The 21327-nt window shown below is 44.6% G+C and overlaps 1 protein-coding gene across 1 annotated transcript in view; it reads left to right on the top strand.

The window, feature by feature from the left end:
- The window catches only part of LOC137414544 (uncharacterized), a 198733-nt gene that overhangs the window by 76216 nt on the left and 101190 nt on the right, over positions 1 to 21327 (top strand). The window contains exons 6-11 of the mRNA XM_078786296.1: positions 167 to 301; positions 411 to 545; positions 655 to 789; positions 899 to 1033; positions 4517 to 4584; positions 9500 to 9597. Coding sequence (XP_078642422.1) covers positions 167 to 301; positions 411 to 545; positions 655 to 789; positions 899 to 1033; positions 4517 to 4584; positions 9500 to 9597 — 706 coding nt within the window. The remainder of the gene's footprint in view (positions 1 to 166; positions 302 to 410; positions 546 to 654; positions 790 to 898; positions 1034 to 4516; positions 4585 to 9499; positions 9598 to 21327) is intronic.

The raw sequence follows: 21327 nt of genomic DNA, 5'->3' as shown, positions 1-21327 counted from the left end.
TTTGAGAATTGTTTAGAATTATTTTGAGCGAGTTCCTCTTTGTAATCCTTGTTTTTTCCTTTAGCAGATGATTACACCCTATGCAACACAGTTGCACATCCAAAAATAATCAAGATTGCACCTAAAATACCAAGGAAACCATGTGATGTCATAAATCATTTTGCAGGTATTGCAGATGTGCACAATGAAGTTATGGAGATTGTTCGCTCAGCACACAGCATTCAAAGTGAAGATTCTGGCAACGTGTTACAGATGACGACCGCTCAAGGGTTTCCTGACCAGGAGCAGCATTTGATGCCAAGTGAGGAGCAAGCTACACCTAACATTGTGAACAGTTGCACATACAAAAATAATCAAGATTGCACCTAAAATACCAAGGAAACCATGTGATGTCATAAATCATTTTGCAGGTATTGCAGATGTGCTCAATGAAGTTGTGGAGATTGTTTGCTCAGCACACAGCATTCAAAGTGAAGATTCTGGCAACGTGTTACAGATGACGACCGCTCATGGGTTTCCTGACCAGGAGCAGCATTTGATGCCAAGTGAGGAGCAAGCGTCACCTAACATTGTGAACAGTTGCACATACAAAAATAATCAAGATTGCACCTAAAATACCAAGGAAACCATGTGATGTCATAAATCATTTTGCAGGTATTGCAGATGTGCACAATGAAGTTATGGAGATTGTTCGCTCAGCACACAGCATTCAAAGTGAAGATTCTGGCAACGTGTTACAGATGACGACCGCTCAAGGGTTTCCTGACCAGGAGCAGCAATTGATGCCAAGTGAGGAGCAAGCTGCACCTAACATTGTGAACAGTTGCACATACAAAAATAATCAAGATTGCACCTAAAATACCAAGGAAACCATGTGATGTCATAAGTCATTTTGCAGGTATTGCAGATGTGCACAATGAAGTTATGGAGATTGTTCGCTCAGCACACAGCATTCAAAGTGAAGATTCTGGCAACGTGTTACAGATGACGACCGCTCAAGGGTTTTCGGACCAGGAGCAGCATTTGATGCCAAGTGAGGAGCAAGCTGCACCTAACATTGTGAAAACCTACTCTTGTATTGTTTTTACAAATGTCATATTGCAGTTACTCTAATATGTGCTCTCGTATATACTAAGCAGGTGATAGTCGATAAATTAAAGCATGAATCATAAATTAAAATATTAATTTTGCAGAACGTTGATACAAAATAGTACTTGAATATTTATATTGGGTGCCGTGATTGGACACACCATGTGAGCAGAGATTGATAAGAGGTGAGCAGAGAGTGGTTTCATTCAACCACCCAAAGACACAAATCGCTTGACTGATCCCGACACAAAAATAGCCATAAGACGTCTCGACGTGTCCAACTTCGTGTGTGCGTGTGCGTGCACGTTTCTTTGGTTGTGATCTCTATCTGCGGGTTTCAGAAGGTGGAACGGAGTCCTCCCAGGTCTCGAAGTATCTACCTCCGTTTCAGTAAGGGATCATGATTCATGGACCAGTTTGTAAAATTTCCTTATTTTCAAAGTTTTGTTCCGATGGCTCTTTTGGGGATCGTCACCGAGCCTCGGACAGCTTTCAACTGCAGTTCATTTGTTGTGATATTCCCAGTGATGGTTTTTAAGATCTCCATGATGGTCTTCTTTATCATTCCCATTGCTCCAATTATGTCCGGTAAAATTTTGGTTCTCTTCAGCTTACAAGATATTTTTGCTTCATTTTTGAGATCTTGGCACTTGGTCATCATCTTCATTTTTGTGTTGTGGAGGCCGAAATCGCTGGAGTGTACATGTGTGTACCAGTAGAACGGTGTGATCTTTGTTCAAATGGTGCCTCCATTTAGATTTCTGGGACAATTATAAATCAGAAGGTTCTATGTGCGGTGTTGTTGTTTTTTTTGTTTTTTTTTGTAACTGAAAACGAAAACCGAGAGGTGGGGGGTGGGGGGGGGGGTGGATGGGAGAGGTATAAAACACATGGACATTGCTAGGACTTCCATGAAAGAAGTTGGAATTTCAAAAAAAGTATCTGGGGTGAATTAACAGGGGTCGACAAGATCAAGGTTTTGGATGGGAGAAGATAAGAGATTGTGGTGAACAGCTGTTTTAAAGACCTGGAGGGAGGAGTGGGATTGAAGAGAGTGAGGGAGTTTGTTCCAGAAGTGGGAGTAAAGAGGAGTGAAGGTGAGCAGAGAGTCTTGATTTTCGCAGTTTCACCAGAAGAGGGTTGCTGGCAGATCTTGTGCGACCTGTAGGAATATTTGGGGGACAGAGCTGGGCGTGCAAGGCCCAAGAGGAGTCTGGAGAAGACAAAGACCACCAACCTGCCTGCGGTGAGTGAGTGAGAGGCCCTCAGAGTTACCTTCATCCCGGGAGATTCCAATGATTCTGAAAGCATTGGTTTCAACAGCGTGAAGCCAAGCTAGGTGTGAGGCAGGAGCACCAGCCCGGAGGGGAGAGCAGTATCCCATTGAGCTGCGGATGAAAGCCTTGTATGTGGTGAGGAGCCCAGGTGTGCCGAGGAAGGATCTCATACGACGGAGGATGCCCAGTCGGTGACTGGCTTTGGAGGCCAGCTCGGAAATGTGGTTTTCCCAGGATAGATCATGGCAGACAGTGAGACCCAAGAGCTTGAGTGACAGAACTTCTTGGAGAGGATTGTTGAGAAAGTAGATTGGAGCGTTGTCCAGACGGTCTTTTTGGAGAGACGTCATAAGAGTGTGAGATTTGTCAAGATTGAAAAACATGTTCCACTTGTTTGACCAGTCTGCTTTTGTCCAGGTCTGCAGAGAGTGAGGAGGCTGCAGACTGCCGATCTGAGGGATGACGTAGAGAGCGGTGGAGTGGAGTCATCAGCAAAGAGATAGAGAGGATTTTCCAGAGAGTCGGAGAGATCATTGATGAAGACTAGAAAAATCACATGGCCCAGAACACTGCCTTGGGGAACTCCAGCCTGAACAGGAAGGGGAGATGAGAGAATTCCATTCAGGGCCACATGTTGACTATGACCAGAGAGGAAGTTCACAAGCCATGCGTGGATATTTCCATGGATACCATAGGAGGAGAGTTTGGTGAGTAGGGCGGTGTGCCAGACTGTATTGAAGGCACGTGACATGTCAAGGGAGACAGCTCCAGTTTCCTGTTTGACATTGAGGACCTCCATCCATTGTTGAGACAGCGGAAGCAGCATGTCCAGAGTAGAGTGACCTGGTTTGAAGCCAAATTGATGATCAGAGATCAAGCCATTGGAGAAGAGGAAGGATTTGATATCCGAAGCAATGATGGATTCCATGACTTTGCTGATAATTGGGAGCAGGTTGATTGGTCTGTAGTTGCAAGGATCTGTTTTTGCACATTTTTTGTGTAAAGCGGAAATGTTGACTGATTTCCAAGCAGATGACAGATGACCTTTTACAAAAGAAAGGGCGAAGAGAACAGAGAGAGGGTGCGAAAGAGTGGCAGAGCAAGATTTTCGGACCCGTGGGCTGATGCCATCTGGTCCATTTGCAGAATCACAGTCGAGGATTGACAGAAACTTCACCACATTGTCAGGAGAGTCCAGGAGCAGCTGGGTACGACTGCGTACGGTGGGTACAGAGAGAGAGACGGGCTTGGGACACAAGATTTTGAGGCAAACACAGAGTTGAGGCATTCAGCTTTTTTACGTGTTGAGTCAGCTGCATAGCCATTTGAACAAAACACAAAACACCAGAAACAGATTTGACCAGACGCCACCAGGATTTGGAAGAGGAAGACAGGTTTGAGAGTTTAGTCTTGAGAGTGGAGAGAAATTGTTTCCTGGCACTCCTGAGGGAGACGCACGTTTGTTCCGGGCTTTGTGAAAGGAAATGAGCTTGCCTTCCGGGAGGCGAAGGCAAGTTCTTTCAGGGCACTGCCTCACCACAAGATTCAGTGTACCATGGATGCGAGGAAGGGTATGACGACTGAAAACCGAAATGGGATAAATCTGTGCATGAGAGAGAGAGAGAGCAGTTTACTTTGGATGAATTCCCAGGATGAGTTGTCAGAGGCGGTAGAGATGGGAGACCAGTCCAGATGATTGATGGCTGCTTTAAGACCGTGCCAGTCAGCCTGAGTGAAATGCCAGACTCGTTGATGCTGAGGATGCTCTCTGAGAATGGTCAGAGAGATGTCCACTTTAACAAGCACATGGTCAGATGAACCGATTGGAGCAGAAGAAGAGCAGCAGACATTTGCAGGGAAGTTTGTCATAACCAAGTCTGGAAGAGAAGATGCTCCGTTGACTGAGATCCGGGTTAGGGATTATTATTATTTTTTTTTTTTTTAGGTTGTTTTTTGGAGATGTTTGTAGTTTTTGAGTAGTTCTTTTTGTAGGTAGTTTTTGAGCTATTTGTTTTATTTGGGTGTGTCTTTTACAAGTGTCTATTTATGAACCTCATAACTGAATTGGCATGATTTCATTTTGTATTAAGATTTGTGATGTTGTATTACATAATTATTTTTATTTCTAATTTGGGTTTTTCACTATTTAGGCCATTCACTTTTGCCACTTCGAGATGAGCCTCAAGAAGTGAAGCCGAAACTGAAGAAGCTTAAGTTGGTAAGATGAGAGATTTTTATTTTTATTTTGGTCTATTGTCGGTGAAAAAGAACAAATACGTCATTGACTTGCAAGCTTTCATTTTAATAATAGCAAATTCCACAACTTTTTCCATTCCACTGAGTGACATTTATTTTCTTGCATCCACAACATCATCCTTTGTGAGACAAAGGATTCCATTCTTCTCCCATATATCCTCACTGAAATTCCCTTATGATTTGGAACCTTCATGAGTTTGAACTCATTAATACATGAAAAATAACATTGATGATCAAACTGGTTACAAAATGGCAGACCGTCATAAAACCGAAAGTTCTTTCGTCAATCAATGACCAGCAGGCTGGTGTAGTCCAAACTTTTATTCATTTAAGAGAAAAAGCACAAGCGATGCATGAAGCACACCTGCACCTGCACCAGCACTTGCATCAGCACCTGCACTGTACACATGCAAAGCAAATGACTGGCTCTCCTCTCACCTCTCATCACTTTACCATTTATATATACTCGCAGAGTACCCGCCCGATGGGTGATTTTGTTCTAATCGTGCAACACGTTATTCTGACACATACTTTTATTTGAGCGGTGTATAGGCAACTGAAAGCTGTCTCAAGCGCTCCCAAAAACAAAATAAAATAATAACCCTGGTTACGTGCATGGAGCAAAAACACGCTGGCTGCTTGTAATTCAAAACGCCTCACTGCACTGGAAAGCATGGAGACAAAAATACTGTACAGTACGTAAAATATAAAGGGTGTTGACTTGTTATACCCTCTCTCATGTGGAGGCAACGCTACACGATACATGTTTACATAGAGAATTTGCGACTCGTCCTCCACTCCCCCGAAGACCACCGGCATAGATAAAAACACCCCTATGCATTAATTGGGGTCATGCTGATCCTATGTAGAAAGTCTGGATGTAATTGGGCCAGAACTATAGGTGGAGTAGCATGACAAACAAACAAGAAGACGTCTTGCAGAGCACGATACTTGCAAAATCCACCCCCCACACCCTCATGGAAAAAAAGGTTGCAATTGATCTAGCAAATTGTCCATTTCATCAAGATCAAAATTGACAATCTTAATCAAAGCTCGGGTCAATAGGATGAAAAGTGATGATTTTTCGATGAAAATTGATGATTTTGGAAGTGTGACCTGGAGTTGACATTTGACCTTTTGACCTCAAAATAGGTGGTTTCCTAATTTAGTGACTCGATGTGCAAATGCTGTTCAATGTCCAAATCAATGGGATGAAAATTGACGATTTTTCAGATGAAAATTGATGATTTTAGAAGTTTGACCTTGAGATTACATTTGACCTTTTGACTTCAAAATCAATGGGCTTCTCAATTGTGACGACCTCTACTACTTGGTGAAGTTTCATGACGATCGGTTTGGAATTGTGATCGAGGTGAGTGACAGACAGACAGAATAAGAAACGCACCCGACAAATATATACGAGATAAATATTCGATTTTGCAAGTGAAAAAACAAACAAACACTGGTCCATGAATTATAGCAAGGATGCACTCCAAGAACATTTATGAAAGCCTTTCCCTCCACAACCAAATCAAAATTACAACATGGTTGTATAAAGAGATTCTTCTGGAAAGATCTCGTTAACATGAGATGGTTCAGCCTCTGGAGGTAACCACAAATTTCCTGAACCCTGTATCTTTCCACACATCTCAAAATGTATCCACAATATTGAAACTTGCCACCTTTTTACTCTGATACGAAACTTTTAGAATAAATATCTCACCTCAACAAACATGAATGTCCTTCAAAAGAAACAATTCATTCCACACTGTACTGGAGAGCTTATTGAACACGATACCCCACACAGTGATTGTTATGAAATCAAGTCGAGACCCCTTTTCCAGATATGAGGCTTTATTGAAATCTATCTCCACATACCCTATAACACAGAATAAAAAGATAATATGACAACGACAGAGAAAGAACGTAATAGCATTTCCCACTAATCTATGAGCAAGCAAATCACCATTTCATACCTTACTCAAGTGTCTGCTCACAGAATACAGAAACTCAACCAACAACTCCCCTCCTTCCGACCCTGCATTCCGTTATATCCACTTCTCAGTGCCGTCCCACAACCGAATGTTCTTCATATTTCATCACAGTGATTACGTTTTATGAAACATGAGCAGGAGTACCCGTCGTTGCTGGGCGGGGAGAAGGGGGAGAGGGGGGAGAGGGGGGGAGAGGGGTGAGGAAGGGAGTGGTGGGAGTGGAAGGGGGTTCATCACCTTTTTGTTGAATAAATGCTGGTGAATGTGCCGTTCATCACGTTTGTAGTTGAGTGTGATGGCGATCAGGAAGAAGAAGAAGCCTTACTACCAACTTCGTGCACTTCTGGAATTTTTTATTTATTTGTGTTCAAATATCTGATTGTTTTGTATTTATTTATGCAAATGTGTACTTGTATAATATAACTGTCATCTTACTATAATTCACCAAATGTCAGTCTGTCTGTCCGTCCATTCCCAGGTACTGCAAAAATGGCTGAACCGATCGCAACAAAATTTTGGGTGGATAATCCTGGGACCCCCTGGAGTAAAATAGGCTATATAATTTTTCCAATTTTCCAGTTTTTCCAAACACGATGGAATAAAATTTACTGATATGAACAGTGATATGGCTTTTATTGAAATTCTACAAATACCATTTAGATTTTGATGATTTGCGTGTGATATGATTTCACGGATGTTTACATAAATCGTTTGAAATACAAAAAAAAGCCTTCAATTTCCGATATTTTGTCTTTTCATTTGGGCCTCCCAATTGAAGCCCCGCCCGTAGGGTGGGTACCCTTGCTAGTTAATTGAAAAAGGCTTGGGCACTATAGAGCGTATTTTTTTTATCCCCAAAAAACGAACTTATTTTTTCTTAAAAAAAAGATATTTTTGCCAAAGGCATTCCCAGGCACTCACTGATGCACCTTTTTTTTTTTTCTTTTTTTTTTGGATACAGAATCGAGGCTCGTGAAAGAGCTAACATTCATTTCACAAACAAATCAAACAGACAAACAAAATATATAAAAAGAGGGAGCGGTAGACAAGATGGGGAGAGAAGGGGAAGCACACAAACACAACATTTGAGAGCAGGGACATCGGGAGATGTGTGGGAGAGAGAGGGCTTGGGGGGGAGGAGGCGGGGGGGGAAGGGGGGGAGTGCGGGGGGGGTGGGAGAAGTATAAAACACAAGGACACCAAGGACTTCCAGGACAGGAGTTGGTATTTCAAAAAAGTGGATTTGGGGTGAAATTAGCGGGGGTAGAAAAGATCAAGGTTTGGGATTGGGGAAGATAAGAGATGGTGGTGAACAGCTGTTTTAAAGACCTGGAGGGTGGAGTGGGATTGAAGAGAGTGAGGGAGTTTGTTCCAGAGGTGGGAGAAAAGAGGAATGAAGGAGTGAAGGTGAGCAGAGAGTCTTGATTTTGGCAGTTTAACCATGAGAGGGTTGCAGGCAGATCTTGTGTGACCTGTAGGAATATTTGGGGGACAGAGCCCAGAGAGAGCTGGGGGGCAAGGCCGGAGAGGAGTCGGTAGAAGATGGATAGACCACCAACCTGCCTGCTGTGAGCGAGTGAAAGGCCCTTGGAGTTGGCTTCATCGCAGGAGATTCCAATGATTCTGAACGCTTTCGTTTCAACAGCGTGAAGACGAGCTTGGTGTGAGGCAGGAGCACCAGACCAGAGGGGAGAGCAGTACTCCATTGAGCTGCGGGTGAAAGCCTTGTATGTGGTGAGGAGCTCAGGTGTGCCAAGGAAGGACTTCGCACGACGGAGGATGCCCAGTCGGCGAATGGTTTTGGAGGCCAGCTTGGAAATGTGGTTTTCCCAGGAAAGATCATGGCAGATAGTGAGACCCAAAAGCTTGAGTGACAGAATTTCTTGGAGAGGATTATTCAGAAAGTCGATGGGAGGGTTGTCCAGTCGGTCTTTTCGGAGAGACATCGTAAGAGTGTGAGATTTGTCAGGATTGAAAGACATGTTCCACTTGTTTGCCCAGTCTGTGATTTTGTCCAGGTCTGCAGAGAGAGAGGAGGCTGCAGACTGCCGATCTGAGGGATGAGGAATGGAGCGGCAGAGAGTGGAGTCATCAGCAAAGAGATAGAGAGGATTTTCAAGAGAGTCAGAGAGATCATTGATGAAGACCAGAAAAAGCACAGGGCCCAGGACACTGCCTTGGGGAACTCCAGCCTGAACAGGAAGGGAACAGGAATGATTCCAAATATATATATAATGTGTGTCAAACACAACTTCATACTATCCTTCCTTTTCTCCAACCCACTCGCAAATATTATTGACTCTTCCATGTTTTCTGCGTCTTCCACTTTGTCAACTCGCATCACTTCACCGACGGGGGACCTCGGCGTAACACTTGTTTCACTTATGTACGCAATCATGGAGTCTTAGTGTGGCCTTCAATTTTCAGACACCTGCCCTGCAAGACACCAGCCCTTCACACATCAACGACCAATCAGTAGTGTGACTACGTCTCGGTATTCAGTTTTCAAATGTTTTATTTTGTGACAAGTATAAGTTGTATTTTGCGACAGCGACTGCTCATGTAAATTGTACCAAACAAATGATTGCAGGTATTAACAGTAAAAGCTGAAATATTGGAAATTAGAACGAATTGAGCTCTTGTACTTCATGAAGAGCTGTCGTTCATAACACTGTTCACGTCGTCGTGCAATGAGGAATGAAACAAAAAAGGTGGCGGCTATTGATAGCATTGTTCTTCTATCTGGTTTGGAGTTTGCATTTAAAAATTACTATTTACACTGCAAAATATTCGCTCCTCATGAAAATCTGCACTATTTTGACAGTTCTTAAAGTTATGAAAAGGTATCAGCAAATATGAAATACTCTCTTTCCCACTTTGCAGACACGTCAAGATTGTCCATGGTCCTTCAAGGACAACAAACTCAGATCTCAAATCTTGAAGGTGAAGCAGGAATTCAAGAATGGTGGTGTCACCGTCAGGTATATTAAGATTTTGACTGTGCATATGTATGTAATGTATGTCGATCGCTGAATTAATGCCAGGGGGGTTGACTCAGCCTGTCATCCTTCCAAGGTCGGCAAATTGAGTACCAGCTTGCTGGGATGAATGATCCCGGTGTGTACCCCGATTTAGAATAGGTACACTGTATCTCTGCGCATCGTAAGAGCGTGACCAAGGGTTGGCGTCAGGAAGGGCATCCGGCCATAAAAACATTGCCTCAAGCAGGGAACCATGATTGTCATGGGGCCCGCAAGGCTAACCCCTGCTCTAGTGGGGAAAATTGCCTTGAAACGATCATTCATTCATTCATATTCATTCATATATGTATTCTACAGTGAGCTGGAGGCAGAGTGCCAGGAGAAGGGTGGGCGAGTTTCTTGTCAGCCATTTGAGGTGGGGTGCAGAGGGTATATTGGCAATTTTTTTTCTGTAGCTCTTGATCGGCTTGGAGTGTGTGGGACAGAAAGGAGGATGTGTGACAAAGTGGCCCAGGTTGCCTTGAAAGGCTCACTGGACATGGAGGCACGTCCAACAGTGCAAGTTGAGGTTTGCATAAATGTGTTTTTTTTTTTGGTTTTTTTTGGGGGGGGTTTTTGTATACGAGATCGAGGCTCGTGAAAGAGCTAACATTAATCACGCAAAAAGTCAAACCGACACATAAAACAAAAATAAGGGGAGCGGTAGACAAGATGGGGAGAGGGGGAAGGGCACAAACACAACATTTGAGAGCAGGGACATCGGGAGAAATGTGGGAGGGGGGGCTTGGCGGGAGGTGGGAGAGGTATAAAACACATGAGCATTGCAAGGACTTCCAGGAAAGAAGTTGGAATTTCCAAAACAATGTATCTGGGGTGAATTAGCGGGGGTAGAAAAGACCAAGGTTTTGGATGGGGGAAGATAAGAGATGGTGGTGAACAGCTGTTTTAAAGACCTGGATGGAGGAGTGGGATTGAAGGGAGTGGGGGAGTTTGTTCAAGAGGTGGGAGAAAAGGGGAATTAAAGAGTGAAGGTGAGCAGAGAGCCCAGATTTTGGCGGTTTAACCATAAGAGGGTTGCAGGTAGATCTTGTGTGACCTGAAGGAATATTGGGGGGACAGAGCACAGAGAGAGCTGGGGGAGCAAGGCCGGAGAGGAGTTGGTAGAAGACAGAAAGACCACAAACCTGCTTGCGGTGAGTGAGTGAAAGGCCCTCGGAGTTAGTTTCACCGCAGGAGATTCCAATGATTCTGAAAGCTTTGGTTTCAACAGCGTGAAGCCGATCTAGGTGTGAGGCAGGAGCACCGGCCCAGAGGGGGGAACAGTATTCCATTGAGCTGCGGATGAAAGCCTTGTATTTGGTGAGGAGCTCAGGTGTGCCAAGGAAGGACTTCGCACGACGGAGGATGCCCAGTCGGCGACTGGCTTTGGAGGCCAGCTTGGAAATGTGGTTTTCCCAAGAAGGATCATGGCAGATAGTGAGACCCAAAAGCTTGAGCGACAGAACTTCTTGGAGAGGATTGTTGAGAAAGTAGATGGGAGGGTTTTCCAGTCGGTCTTTTCGGAGAGACATAGTAAGAGTGTTAGATTTTGCAGGATTGAAAGACATGTTCCACTTGTTTGACCAGTCTGTGATTTTGTCCAGGTCTGCAGAGAGTGAGGAGGCTGCAGACTGCCGATCTGAGGGATGAGGAATGGAGCGGCAGATAGTGGAGTCATCAGCAAAGAGATAGAGAGGATTTTCCAGAGAGTCGGAGAGATCATTGATGAAGACCAGAAATAGCACAGGGCCCCGAACACTACCTTGGGGAACTCCAGCCAGAACAGGAAGGGGAGATGAGAGAAATCCATTGAGCGCCACATGTTGCCGACGACCAGAGAGGAAGTCCGCAAGCCATGAGTGGACATTTCCATGGATACCATAGGAGGAGAGTTTGGTGAGCAGAGCTGGGTGCCAGACTGTATCGAAGGCATGTGATATGTCAAGGGAGACAGCTCTGATTTCCTGTTTGGCATTGAGAACTTCCGTCCATTGTTGAGACAGCAGAAGCAGCATGTCCAGAGTGGAATGACCTGGTCTGAATCCAAATTGATGATCAGAGATCAAGCCATTGGAGAAGAGGAAGGATTTGATATCTGAAGCAATGATGGATTCCATGACTTTGCTGATAATTGGAAGCAGGCTGATTGGTCTGTAGTTGCAAGGATCTGTTTTTGCACCTTTTTTGAGTAAAGCGGTAATGTTTGCTGATTTCCAGGATGCTGGCAGATGACCTTGAGCAAAGGAGAGGGTGAAAAGAACAGAGAGAGGGTGAGATAGAGCGGCAGAGCAGGATTTTAGGACCCGTGGGCTGATGCCGTCTGGTCCAGTTGCAGAATCAGAGTCGAGGTTTGACAAAAACGTATCCACCTTGTCAGGAGAGAAGGACACAGAGTGCAGGAGCAGTTGGGTTCGACTGGGAAATGTGGGAACAGAGAGAGATGGGTTTGGGACACACGATTTTGAGGCAAACACAGAGTTGAGGCATTCGGCTTTGTCATGTGCGGTGTCAACTGTATAGCCATTTGAGGTAAGGGAGGGGATGGAGGGGGAACAAACACCAGAAACGGATTTGACCAGACGCCACCAGGATTTGGAGGAAGGAGACAGGATTGAGAGTTCAATCTTGAGTGTGGAGAGATGGTGCTTCCTGGCACTCCTGAGGGTAGACACACACTTCGTCCGAGCTTGGTGGAAGGAACTGAGATCACCTTCAGTTGGATTTGCCTTCCAAGAGACAAAGGCAAGTTGTTTCAGGGCAACTGCCTCACCACAAGATTCAGTGTACCATGGACGGGAGGAAGGGTAAGACTACTGAAGACGAGATGGGATAAATCTGTGCATGAGAGAGAGAGCAGTTTGCTTTGGAAGAATCCCCAGGATGATTTGATGTCAGAGGTGGTAGAGATGGGAGACCAGTCCAGACGATTGATGGCTGCTTGAAGACCGTGCCAGTTGGCCTGAGTGAAATGCCAGACTCGTCGGTGCTGAGGGTCTCTGAGAATGTCCAGAGAGAGGTCCACTTTAAGAAGCACATTAGCACATGATCAGAAGAACCGATTGGAGCAGAAGAAGAGCAGCAGGCATTTGCAGGGAAGTTTGTCATAACCAAGTCCAGAAGAGAAGATACTCCATTGACTGCAATCCGGGTCGGGAAATTGACAGATTGTGTCAGTCCCAATGAGTCGCAGAAGTCCTTTGCTGAGGTGCCATGGCTGTTGAGAGAGGAACCCACACCCAGCCAGCTGGCATGATGACAGTTTAAGTCGCCACATATGAGGAAGAGAGACTTTGGATGAGTTTGTCGAAGTTGGTCCATGTTGTCCGACAGCGAAATGCAAATGGAGTCATCACTGTTTGAATGACGGTACAGAACACATGTGAACAAAAGGTGGGAGCGGAGAGGAAGCCGTAGCCAGAGGTACTCCTGGGGGTGGGGTGGAGAGAGGGCAGTGCAAGAAGAGTGAGGAAGAGAGTTTTTGATAAAGATAGCCACCCCACCACCAGGACGAGGCTCAGGTCTATCATACCGGAGGAGGGAGTAACCAGGAAGAGATATTAAGGAATCAGAGACATCTTGAAGGAGGAAAGTTTCTGTTTAACAGATCAAGTCTGGATTTTTGGAAGCAACCTGAATGGAGAGATCAATGAGGTTTGAGCGAAGGCCCTGGATGTTTGAGGTCCATACCGTTAATGAGGAGAGAGGGGAGCATCGGGTGCAGTACAGGGGAGCAGAGGGGTAGAGTCAGATGAAGGATGAGAGGGGGAGGTAGGAAGAGCAGTTGATTGTGTGTCAGAGAATACTCAAGAGTTACAATAAAGGGAAGGATGAGGAAGACTAAATGTTTGTTGGTTGAATGGATCAGGCACAGTGAGGGTTTTTTTGAGGGGGGGCAGAGGAAAGTAGAAGGTTGGGGGGGGGGAGTTTTGAATGGGAGGGGAATGGGGGAAGTTGAGGAGGGGAGGTGCAAGGGGGGAGTTTAGGAGGGGAGGGGCAAGGGGGGGAGATTAGAAAGTGGATGATTAATGAAAGATGAACATTTTTAACAAATTGGGTTTGGTGTGATTTTAAAGTTAGCGATCCATTGAAGAACGATGGAGGAGGGGTGGAATGAATGAGAATTTAGAGCATGTAGTGAGAAAGAATTATGAGATTGAATATATTTTTTGAAATGGAATGAGTTGAAGAGGAAATTGAAAGGAGCCTTTTAAATAGGAAGAAAAACAGCATATTGTAATAAACCACTGAATAAAACACTGCAGGGGGAAGTTTAAACATATTTCAACAGAACCGTGAAGAACAATCTTGTATTCACAAAAATACCAATGGGGAGAGGGAGCCGAGAGGGACAACCACAAGTCACGTGAACAGGGGAAAAGGTGGAAGGCAAGGAGATAATGGGGGCGGGGCGGGACAGCTCACGTGGACAGAGGCGCGCGATGGGATGGCCTGAGGCAAGGCCACACACGCGTGGCAAACAAACGATTAATTTATGAAAGATAAACACCGAGAAACTTCCAAGGGGCACACTATAGGTTCACACACCGAAAGATAAATACAGTTTCGACAAAATACAATTGTGAACAATGACTTAACTTTGAAAACGTGGAGAACGTGTAACAGCTTGAACAGCATGAGTGGTGCATGTTAGTCAGGGCAGGTGGTTGGTTGGTTGTGTGTTTTTTTTCTTTTTCTTTTATTATTTCTTATTTTGTGTATGTGAGTGAGTGAGTCGGTGAGGGTGTGTGTTTTTGCATGAATGATTTTTTGCATGAGTGTGTGTGTTTTTGTATTTTGAGTGGTGTTGTGGAATTTTTTAATAGCCTTTGAATTGATTTGACAAGACTCAAGAGAATTAAATGTCCACATTCGTCTTTAGGACACTTAAATGTCCACTTTGACAAGACTTGAGCCCTGGTGTTGGGCTAGCGGCTAGGGTGCCAGCTTAGGATCCTAGGATCCTAGGATCCTGGGTTTGAATCCCGGTCGATCGCTGAATTAACGCCAGGGGGGTTGACTCAGCCTGTCATCCTTCCGAGGTCGGCAAATTGAGTACCAGTTCACTGGTAATTCCCTGCTTGTCGTAAAAGGCGACAAAAAGGGTTGGCGGCAGGAAGGGCATCCGGCCGTAAAACATTGCTTCAAAAAGGGGACCGAAAAACAACAACAACCACGGTCCCCGAAAAAGGCCAACCCCCGCTTTGTGGGGGAAAATGGCCTCTAAAGGTGGTTATATATATATTCGTCTCAGAAGACAATCAATGATTTAATGACATATGGTAAGACTTGATTAATTTCCACCAAAGGTATTTACAGAATACACTTCCATTTGAGTGACACACACACAAATAAAGCGAAATCACAACGCTACATTCGACACAGATCAACACTACATTTAATACATCACAAGTGAACCAAGAACTCTCCGAGGGTGCTGTGGCATAGCTTTTTAAATAGTCAGATCAAAGAGTGGGGTCAGGTAAGGTTCAAGAAAGATAACAGGCATTTCGTGTCTTCAACTTTTTTTTTTTCTTTTTTTTTGTATACTGAATCGAGGCTCGTGAAAGAGCTAACATTTATTTCACAAACAAAACAACCAGACAAACAAAATATACAAAAAGAGGGAGTGGAAGACAAGATGGGGAGAGAAGGGGAAGCACACAACCACAACATTTGAGAGCTTGGGGAGGAGAGGGAGAAGAGGCAGGAGGCGTGGGAGGGGGAGGGGGGGACCCAACTCGTCGGGTCAGCTCTTTTTCTTTCTTCATATGCAACTCTCCCAGCCATAAAATGTCGTCATGGAGAAAACAGAGATTTCTAACCTCTTTCAAAATAAACAAAGCCTTCTGTTTCTTATAGATAATATGCCTTCGCGTGACTGAGGAGATCGGTTGCTTCTCAATCTCTAAGAGAAAAACAGGGCGGAAAAAGTTCGAATATACATTATTCTTCCAAGTTCTATGTATTAAATCTTTTTACTACATATGTGTATATAGGTGTCGTATGAAAAGTCGTATCGTAAAAATATACCATAGTCACGTGAAAAAGTAAGTAGACCCCGTGTAAAGTTTTGACTTTTTCAACATATTTCAACATACAGCTATTTGATCTTTATTTCAACAATATTGATCGATAAAGGTGATATAATATAACAAATATCATGAAACATTTACATTTTGTAGTCCATTGTATAATTTAAATAAACATAAATGCAAATTTTGCATGTGGAAAAAGTAAGTACACCCCTACATTTATCACCACTTCAAATACCTAAAATTAGAATCAGGTGCACCAGCTCAGGTGCAAATGATTAGAACATCATTAGAGAGGATCTTGGAGGAACCTGTCTTATTTAAACCTCAGACATTTAGTTTGGTTTGCTCTTTGTTGTTGAAGTGCGCGGTGTCACCATGCCTAGATCAAAAGAGTTATCTGAGGCCTTCAGAAAGAAAGTTTTAGATGCCTACGAGTCTGGGAAGCGATTTATAAAGATCTCCAAACAATTTGAAATCAATCATTCGACTGTCCGGAAGATCATCTACAAATGGAGAAGATTCCAAACAACTGCCAACTTGTTCAGGCCAGGCCGCCCCAGCAAGTTCAGCCCGAGAGCAGACCGCAAGATGCTGAAAGAAGTCTCCAAGAACCCCAGAATGTCATCACGGGACCGACAGGTAGCTCTTGCCACTTTTGATGTCAAAGTGCACGAGTCTACCATTAGAAAGAGGCTGCACAAATTTGATCTACATGGGAGGTGTGCCAGGAGGAAACCTTTGCTGTCCAGACAGAACATCAGGGCAAGACTAAAGTTTGCCAATGAACACCAAGGTAAAGACCAGCACTTCTGGAACAATGTGCTCTGGACAGATGGGTCAAAGGTCGAGCTATTTGGCCACAGTACCAGAAGACATGTTTGGCGAAAACCAAAGACAGCATTTAACCACAAGAACCTGATACCAACTGTAAAGCATGGAGGTGGAAATATTATGGTTTGGGGCAGGTTTGCTGCATCAAGGCCTGGGCAGCTCACCATCGTAGAATCCACTATGATTTCTTCATTGTACCAGCGGGTGCTTGAGGATAATGTGAGGCCATCTTTCGGAGAGTTGAAGCTCAACTGAAGGTGGACCTTGCAACATGACAATGACCCTAAACATACCAGTAAATCCACCAAGGAATGGCTGAAAAGAAAGAAATGGAGGGTTCTGGAATGGCCAAGTCAAAGCCCGGATCTAAATCCCATGGAGATTTTGTGGAGGGATTTGAAACGAGCTGTGCATGCAAGAAACCCCTCAAACATCGCACAGCTGAAAGAATTCTGCCTGGAGGAGTGGGCAAAAATTTCTCCAAGTCGATGTCAGAGACTGGTACAGTTATAAGAAACGCCTACTTGAGCTTGTTTCTGCCAAAGGGGGCAATACCACCTCTTAGAGCCAAGGGTGTACTTACTTTTTCCACATGCGAAATTTGCATTTATGTTTATTTCAATTATACAATGGACTACAAAATGTAAATGTTTCATGATATTTGTTATTTTATCACCTTTATCTTTCAACATTGTTGAAATGAAGATCAAATAGATGTATGTTGAAATATGTTGAAAAATTCAAAACTTTACATGGGGTGTATTTACTTTTTCACTTGACTGCATGTATGTATGGGGGAAGGGGGTGGAGGAGTATGGATTGTGCTCACGTTTGGGTGATCGTTACGGTGCCACCAGTTGCCCGACTTCTCACCTCGTAACTCCTTGTCCGCAACCGTGCCGATTCCTGCCTGTTCTTGTCGTTCCGCACGACCTCGACCTTCAACCAGCATGGGGATTCATGCAAGGACTTTGGGGAATGTTGCATTCCACTCACTTTTGGCATGTCGTAAGTTTATTGCTTTGAAAGCATCAGGGAATGATGGTGCCATCATATGTATTGTTCATTTTATGCATGTGATATTTTCATGGTACTTTTAGCATGTTATTCTTGTGTATATGAGAGTTGTTAATACAATTACATGTTTTGTTCTACACAATTGCATTGGTGCAGTTTTACCATGGTTTATTAGAACACTGAAAATAACAAATGGTTCTGCCGCATTCCCTCTCGAGACTCTGAGAGGCACCGCAGCTGGAGTTTGGGGAGGTAACACGGAACACATGGCCGAGCAGCCGCACAGCATACACGCACACGCACATGCACAAACATATTGTGTGTGTGTGTGTGTGTGTGTGTGTGTGTGTGTGTGTGTGTGTGTGTATATATATATGTATATATTTATATATATATATATATATATATATATATATATATATATATATATATATATATATATATATATATACATATACATATACATATATATATACATATACATACACATACAATATACATATGTATATATTGTTACGGAATCCAACGTCAGCCTTCCCCACTTACCAAAGGGGGGATTAGTCCCCTCGCTTATATGACTAACCGACGTGGTCCTGGGGGTATGACGTCACGCCTGGTCAGCGCTGGGTAGGGTATTAGGCCCAACCGTCCTATGACCTAAATACCAACACCCACCGGTACACAAGGAAATACTCCCCCGCCCACGGTCGCAGCGTAATGGACTAGTTGCGCCGAGCGAAGCGAACTGCACCGTGAGCCGGTTACCAAGACTGACCCAATTTATCTTCGTCGGCCGAATCGCGCCACGGGCCCACAATGGGGGAAATCGCTAAAGCGACCGAATGTGAAGAAGAAGACGAAGGTAGGAAGAACAAATATAATTTATTACTACTATTTACAAGACCAAAAATAACCAAGGAAGAAGGAAGGATAATAAAATAAAGACAGAAAGAATGGAAGGAGACACAGTGCAATTATTAGCTTAACTAAAAATAAAATAACCACCTTTAGAGGCCATTTTTCCCCGCAAGCGGGGGTTGGCCTTTTTCGGGCACCGCGGTTGTTGTTGTTTTTTGGTCCCCTTTTTTGAAGCAATGTTTTACGGCCGGATGCCCTTCCTGACGCCAACCCTTTTTGCCGCCTTTAACGACAAACAGGGAATTACCAGTGAACTGGTACTCAATTAGCCGACCTCGGAAGGATGACAGGCTGAGTCAACCCCCCTGGCGTTAATTCAGCAATCGACCGGGATTCGAACCCAGGATCCTAGGATCCTAAGCCGGCACCCTAGCCGCTAGCCCAACACCAGGGTTACCAATTATTAGCTTAACTATTCAAGCTTAATTAATATCCCAGGTCAACGTGAAAGACAGACGAACGATCACACTTACACGGGGAATGCAGGCAGGAATGAATGGCTTGGGGTGGATGGCTTGAGAGGCAAGGAAGGTTCAGCGGGGACTGGCCACGGTCGGGCCGGAAGGCACCGCCGTCAAAAAGCCGAGCCGCGGTCGTGCGAACTCCCGCGGTTCCAAACTGCGCGGGCGAAGTTCCTTTTTCCGCACAGCTGCGTCGCGCGCTCCTTGAGTTGCCTCCTGCCGTATCTCCTCTGCAGCGTGGCACGTATCTCATCTGCTCTCCTCTCATCTGAGGTGGGGGCGTCTCCCGCGGGTTATATAAGCCCCACCCTTGAACCTTCGCGAACCTCCCAGATCGTTCTCTCCGCCCGCTCAAGCCAAACCCCTTCATGCTGGGTTGGTTGAGCGGGGCCGACTCGCTCCTCCTTTCTGTGACGAGGTGCGGAGACACGCCTTTCTTCTTCCAACCGACCGCGTGCTCAATGGAGTCCATTTGCGGCGAAAACCATCCAAACCTGCCACTTTGCAGATGGGACCTACTCTTATTTAATTCGGTGCAATGGAGAGTCAAACTATTGGGAAACACAGCCTTAAACTACATAGAATAAGGGAATAACTATTTAAAAGGATATATGGTGCCCTGCGTGTAGGTTTATGGAATTAACTAAGAGGACGAGCTTCGACCTTTCTTTACATTATGGAGGGTGACCATTTACACACTACAAAACCATAATTCTCACATTCGTTATACTTTCTCAAATTCGTTACAATATATATACATATATATATACAGACTTGGCATTTAATATGGAATTTTTTTTTTCTTGACTTGGGTTTACTTTCTTCACTCAGCATATAAATCTGGTGAGTTTCTTTTACACTTTGGTGATTTATTTGTTAAACGAACCATGTCACTGATTGTCTGTCGCAGCAAGAAGTCAACAACAGGATTATATCACAGGTGGCGTGGCAAAATGTACGGACAGGTACATTTGACGATTGGCTTCACAGACGGGTATACAAGGGTTGTTGCGTTCTGTATTAGTGGAAAACAACTGCTGCACGTCTCCAAAAGTTATTGCCGCTTCTTCTGGAGATGGTCCGTCAACTCGACAATGCTGTTTGTCATGGAGTGGTGGCTTTACGAAATTATGGCATGAAACAGCGTGCTATTGCTCGGCAGTATGGCATCACTCAAGGTCAGGTGTCAAAGATCCTGAAACGAAATGCTCAGAGGGGTGTCCCTACTCCAATACCGAGGCCAGGACGTCCCCGCAGAACCACAAGGAGGGATGATCGCCAGCTGCACCGGTTAGTCCGCAATGGCCGTACCAAGTCAGCTAATCAGCTTAGGGCTGAGTGGCAGCAACTGACAAATGTGCCTGTATCCAGAAGGCTGCTAGTCAACCAATGACTGGTTCAAGCAGGCTATAGTGCCAGGCGTCCCCTGAGAAAGCCACGCCTGACCAGACAACATCGCCAGCACCGATTGCAGTGGGCCAGAGAGCACCGTCAATGGCAGCCAGGACACTGGACTCACATGATCTTCAGTGACAAGTCTAGATTTCTGGTCTATCGTCAAGATGGCCGCGTCCGAGTGCGCAGACAAGTGCATGAAGCCTACAACAAAGATTGTATAGTGCCAATAGTCCAAGCTGGAGGTGGTGGGGTGACCGTTTGGGCTGCTTTTCATGCGGGGGGCAAAACTGACCTGGTTGTTCTGAATGGAAACCTGAACCAGTTCAAGTATAGGGCCATTCTGGAAGAAACATTGCTTCCATTTGCTCGTGCAGCCTTTTGAGGAAACTTTGTCTTCCAAGATGACAATGCACGGCCTCATCGTGCTCGCATGATCCAACACTTTCTTGCTGACCGTGGTGTAGAGCATATGGAGTGGCCTGCCATGTCCCCGGATATGAATCCGATAGAGAACTTGTGGGCAGAATTAACGCGTCAAATCGACCACTTGGACCAGCAGCCGACCTCTGTGCGTGAATTGCAGCAGACTGCTGTCACTGCATGGCAAGCGCTTCCTGTCCAAACCTTGGCAAATCTCGTGAACAGCATGCCTCAACGTGTACGTGCTCTCCTGAATGCTCGTGGGGGTAACACGAAGTACTGAACTGTAATTTTACTGTCCATAATCCCAGTCGTAATTTAACTTTTGTTTTTGTTAAAAAAAATTTTGGCTAATGTGCAAAATAAAGAGATACTTCTGGAAAACGCACAGAAGTTTAACACAGTACTGTCCATGAATTGAGTTCGATATCAGTTTACATCACTTTCAAGGATCAATTTATTTGTTTGGAAATGTCAAATGTGGTTTTTGTTTCTTTTAAAGGTCACATTAACAAAATCTCGAATAATTTCAACATAATTCCAATGAACTTTTGGTTCTAAGACATCTTGAAAAGTAAGTTCACCCCCACAAAAAAAAAATTCCATATTAA

This window comes from Myxine glutinosa, chromosome 11 (assembly GCF_964187855.1).
Source record: "Myxine glutinosa chromosome 11, kmMyxGlut1.1, whole genome shotgun sequence".
Lineage (NCBI taxonomy): Eukaryota > Metazoa > Chordata > Myxini > Myxiniformes > Myxinidae > Myxine > Myxine glutinosa.
Note: the sequence above shows the minus strand (reverse complement) of the source record. Positions and strands in the feature narration are given on the sequence as shown.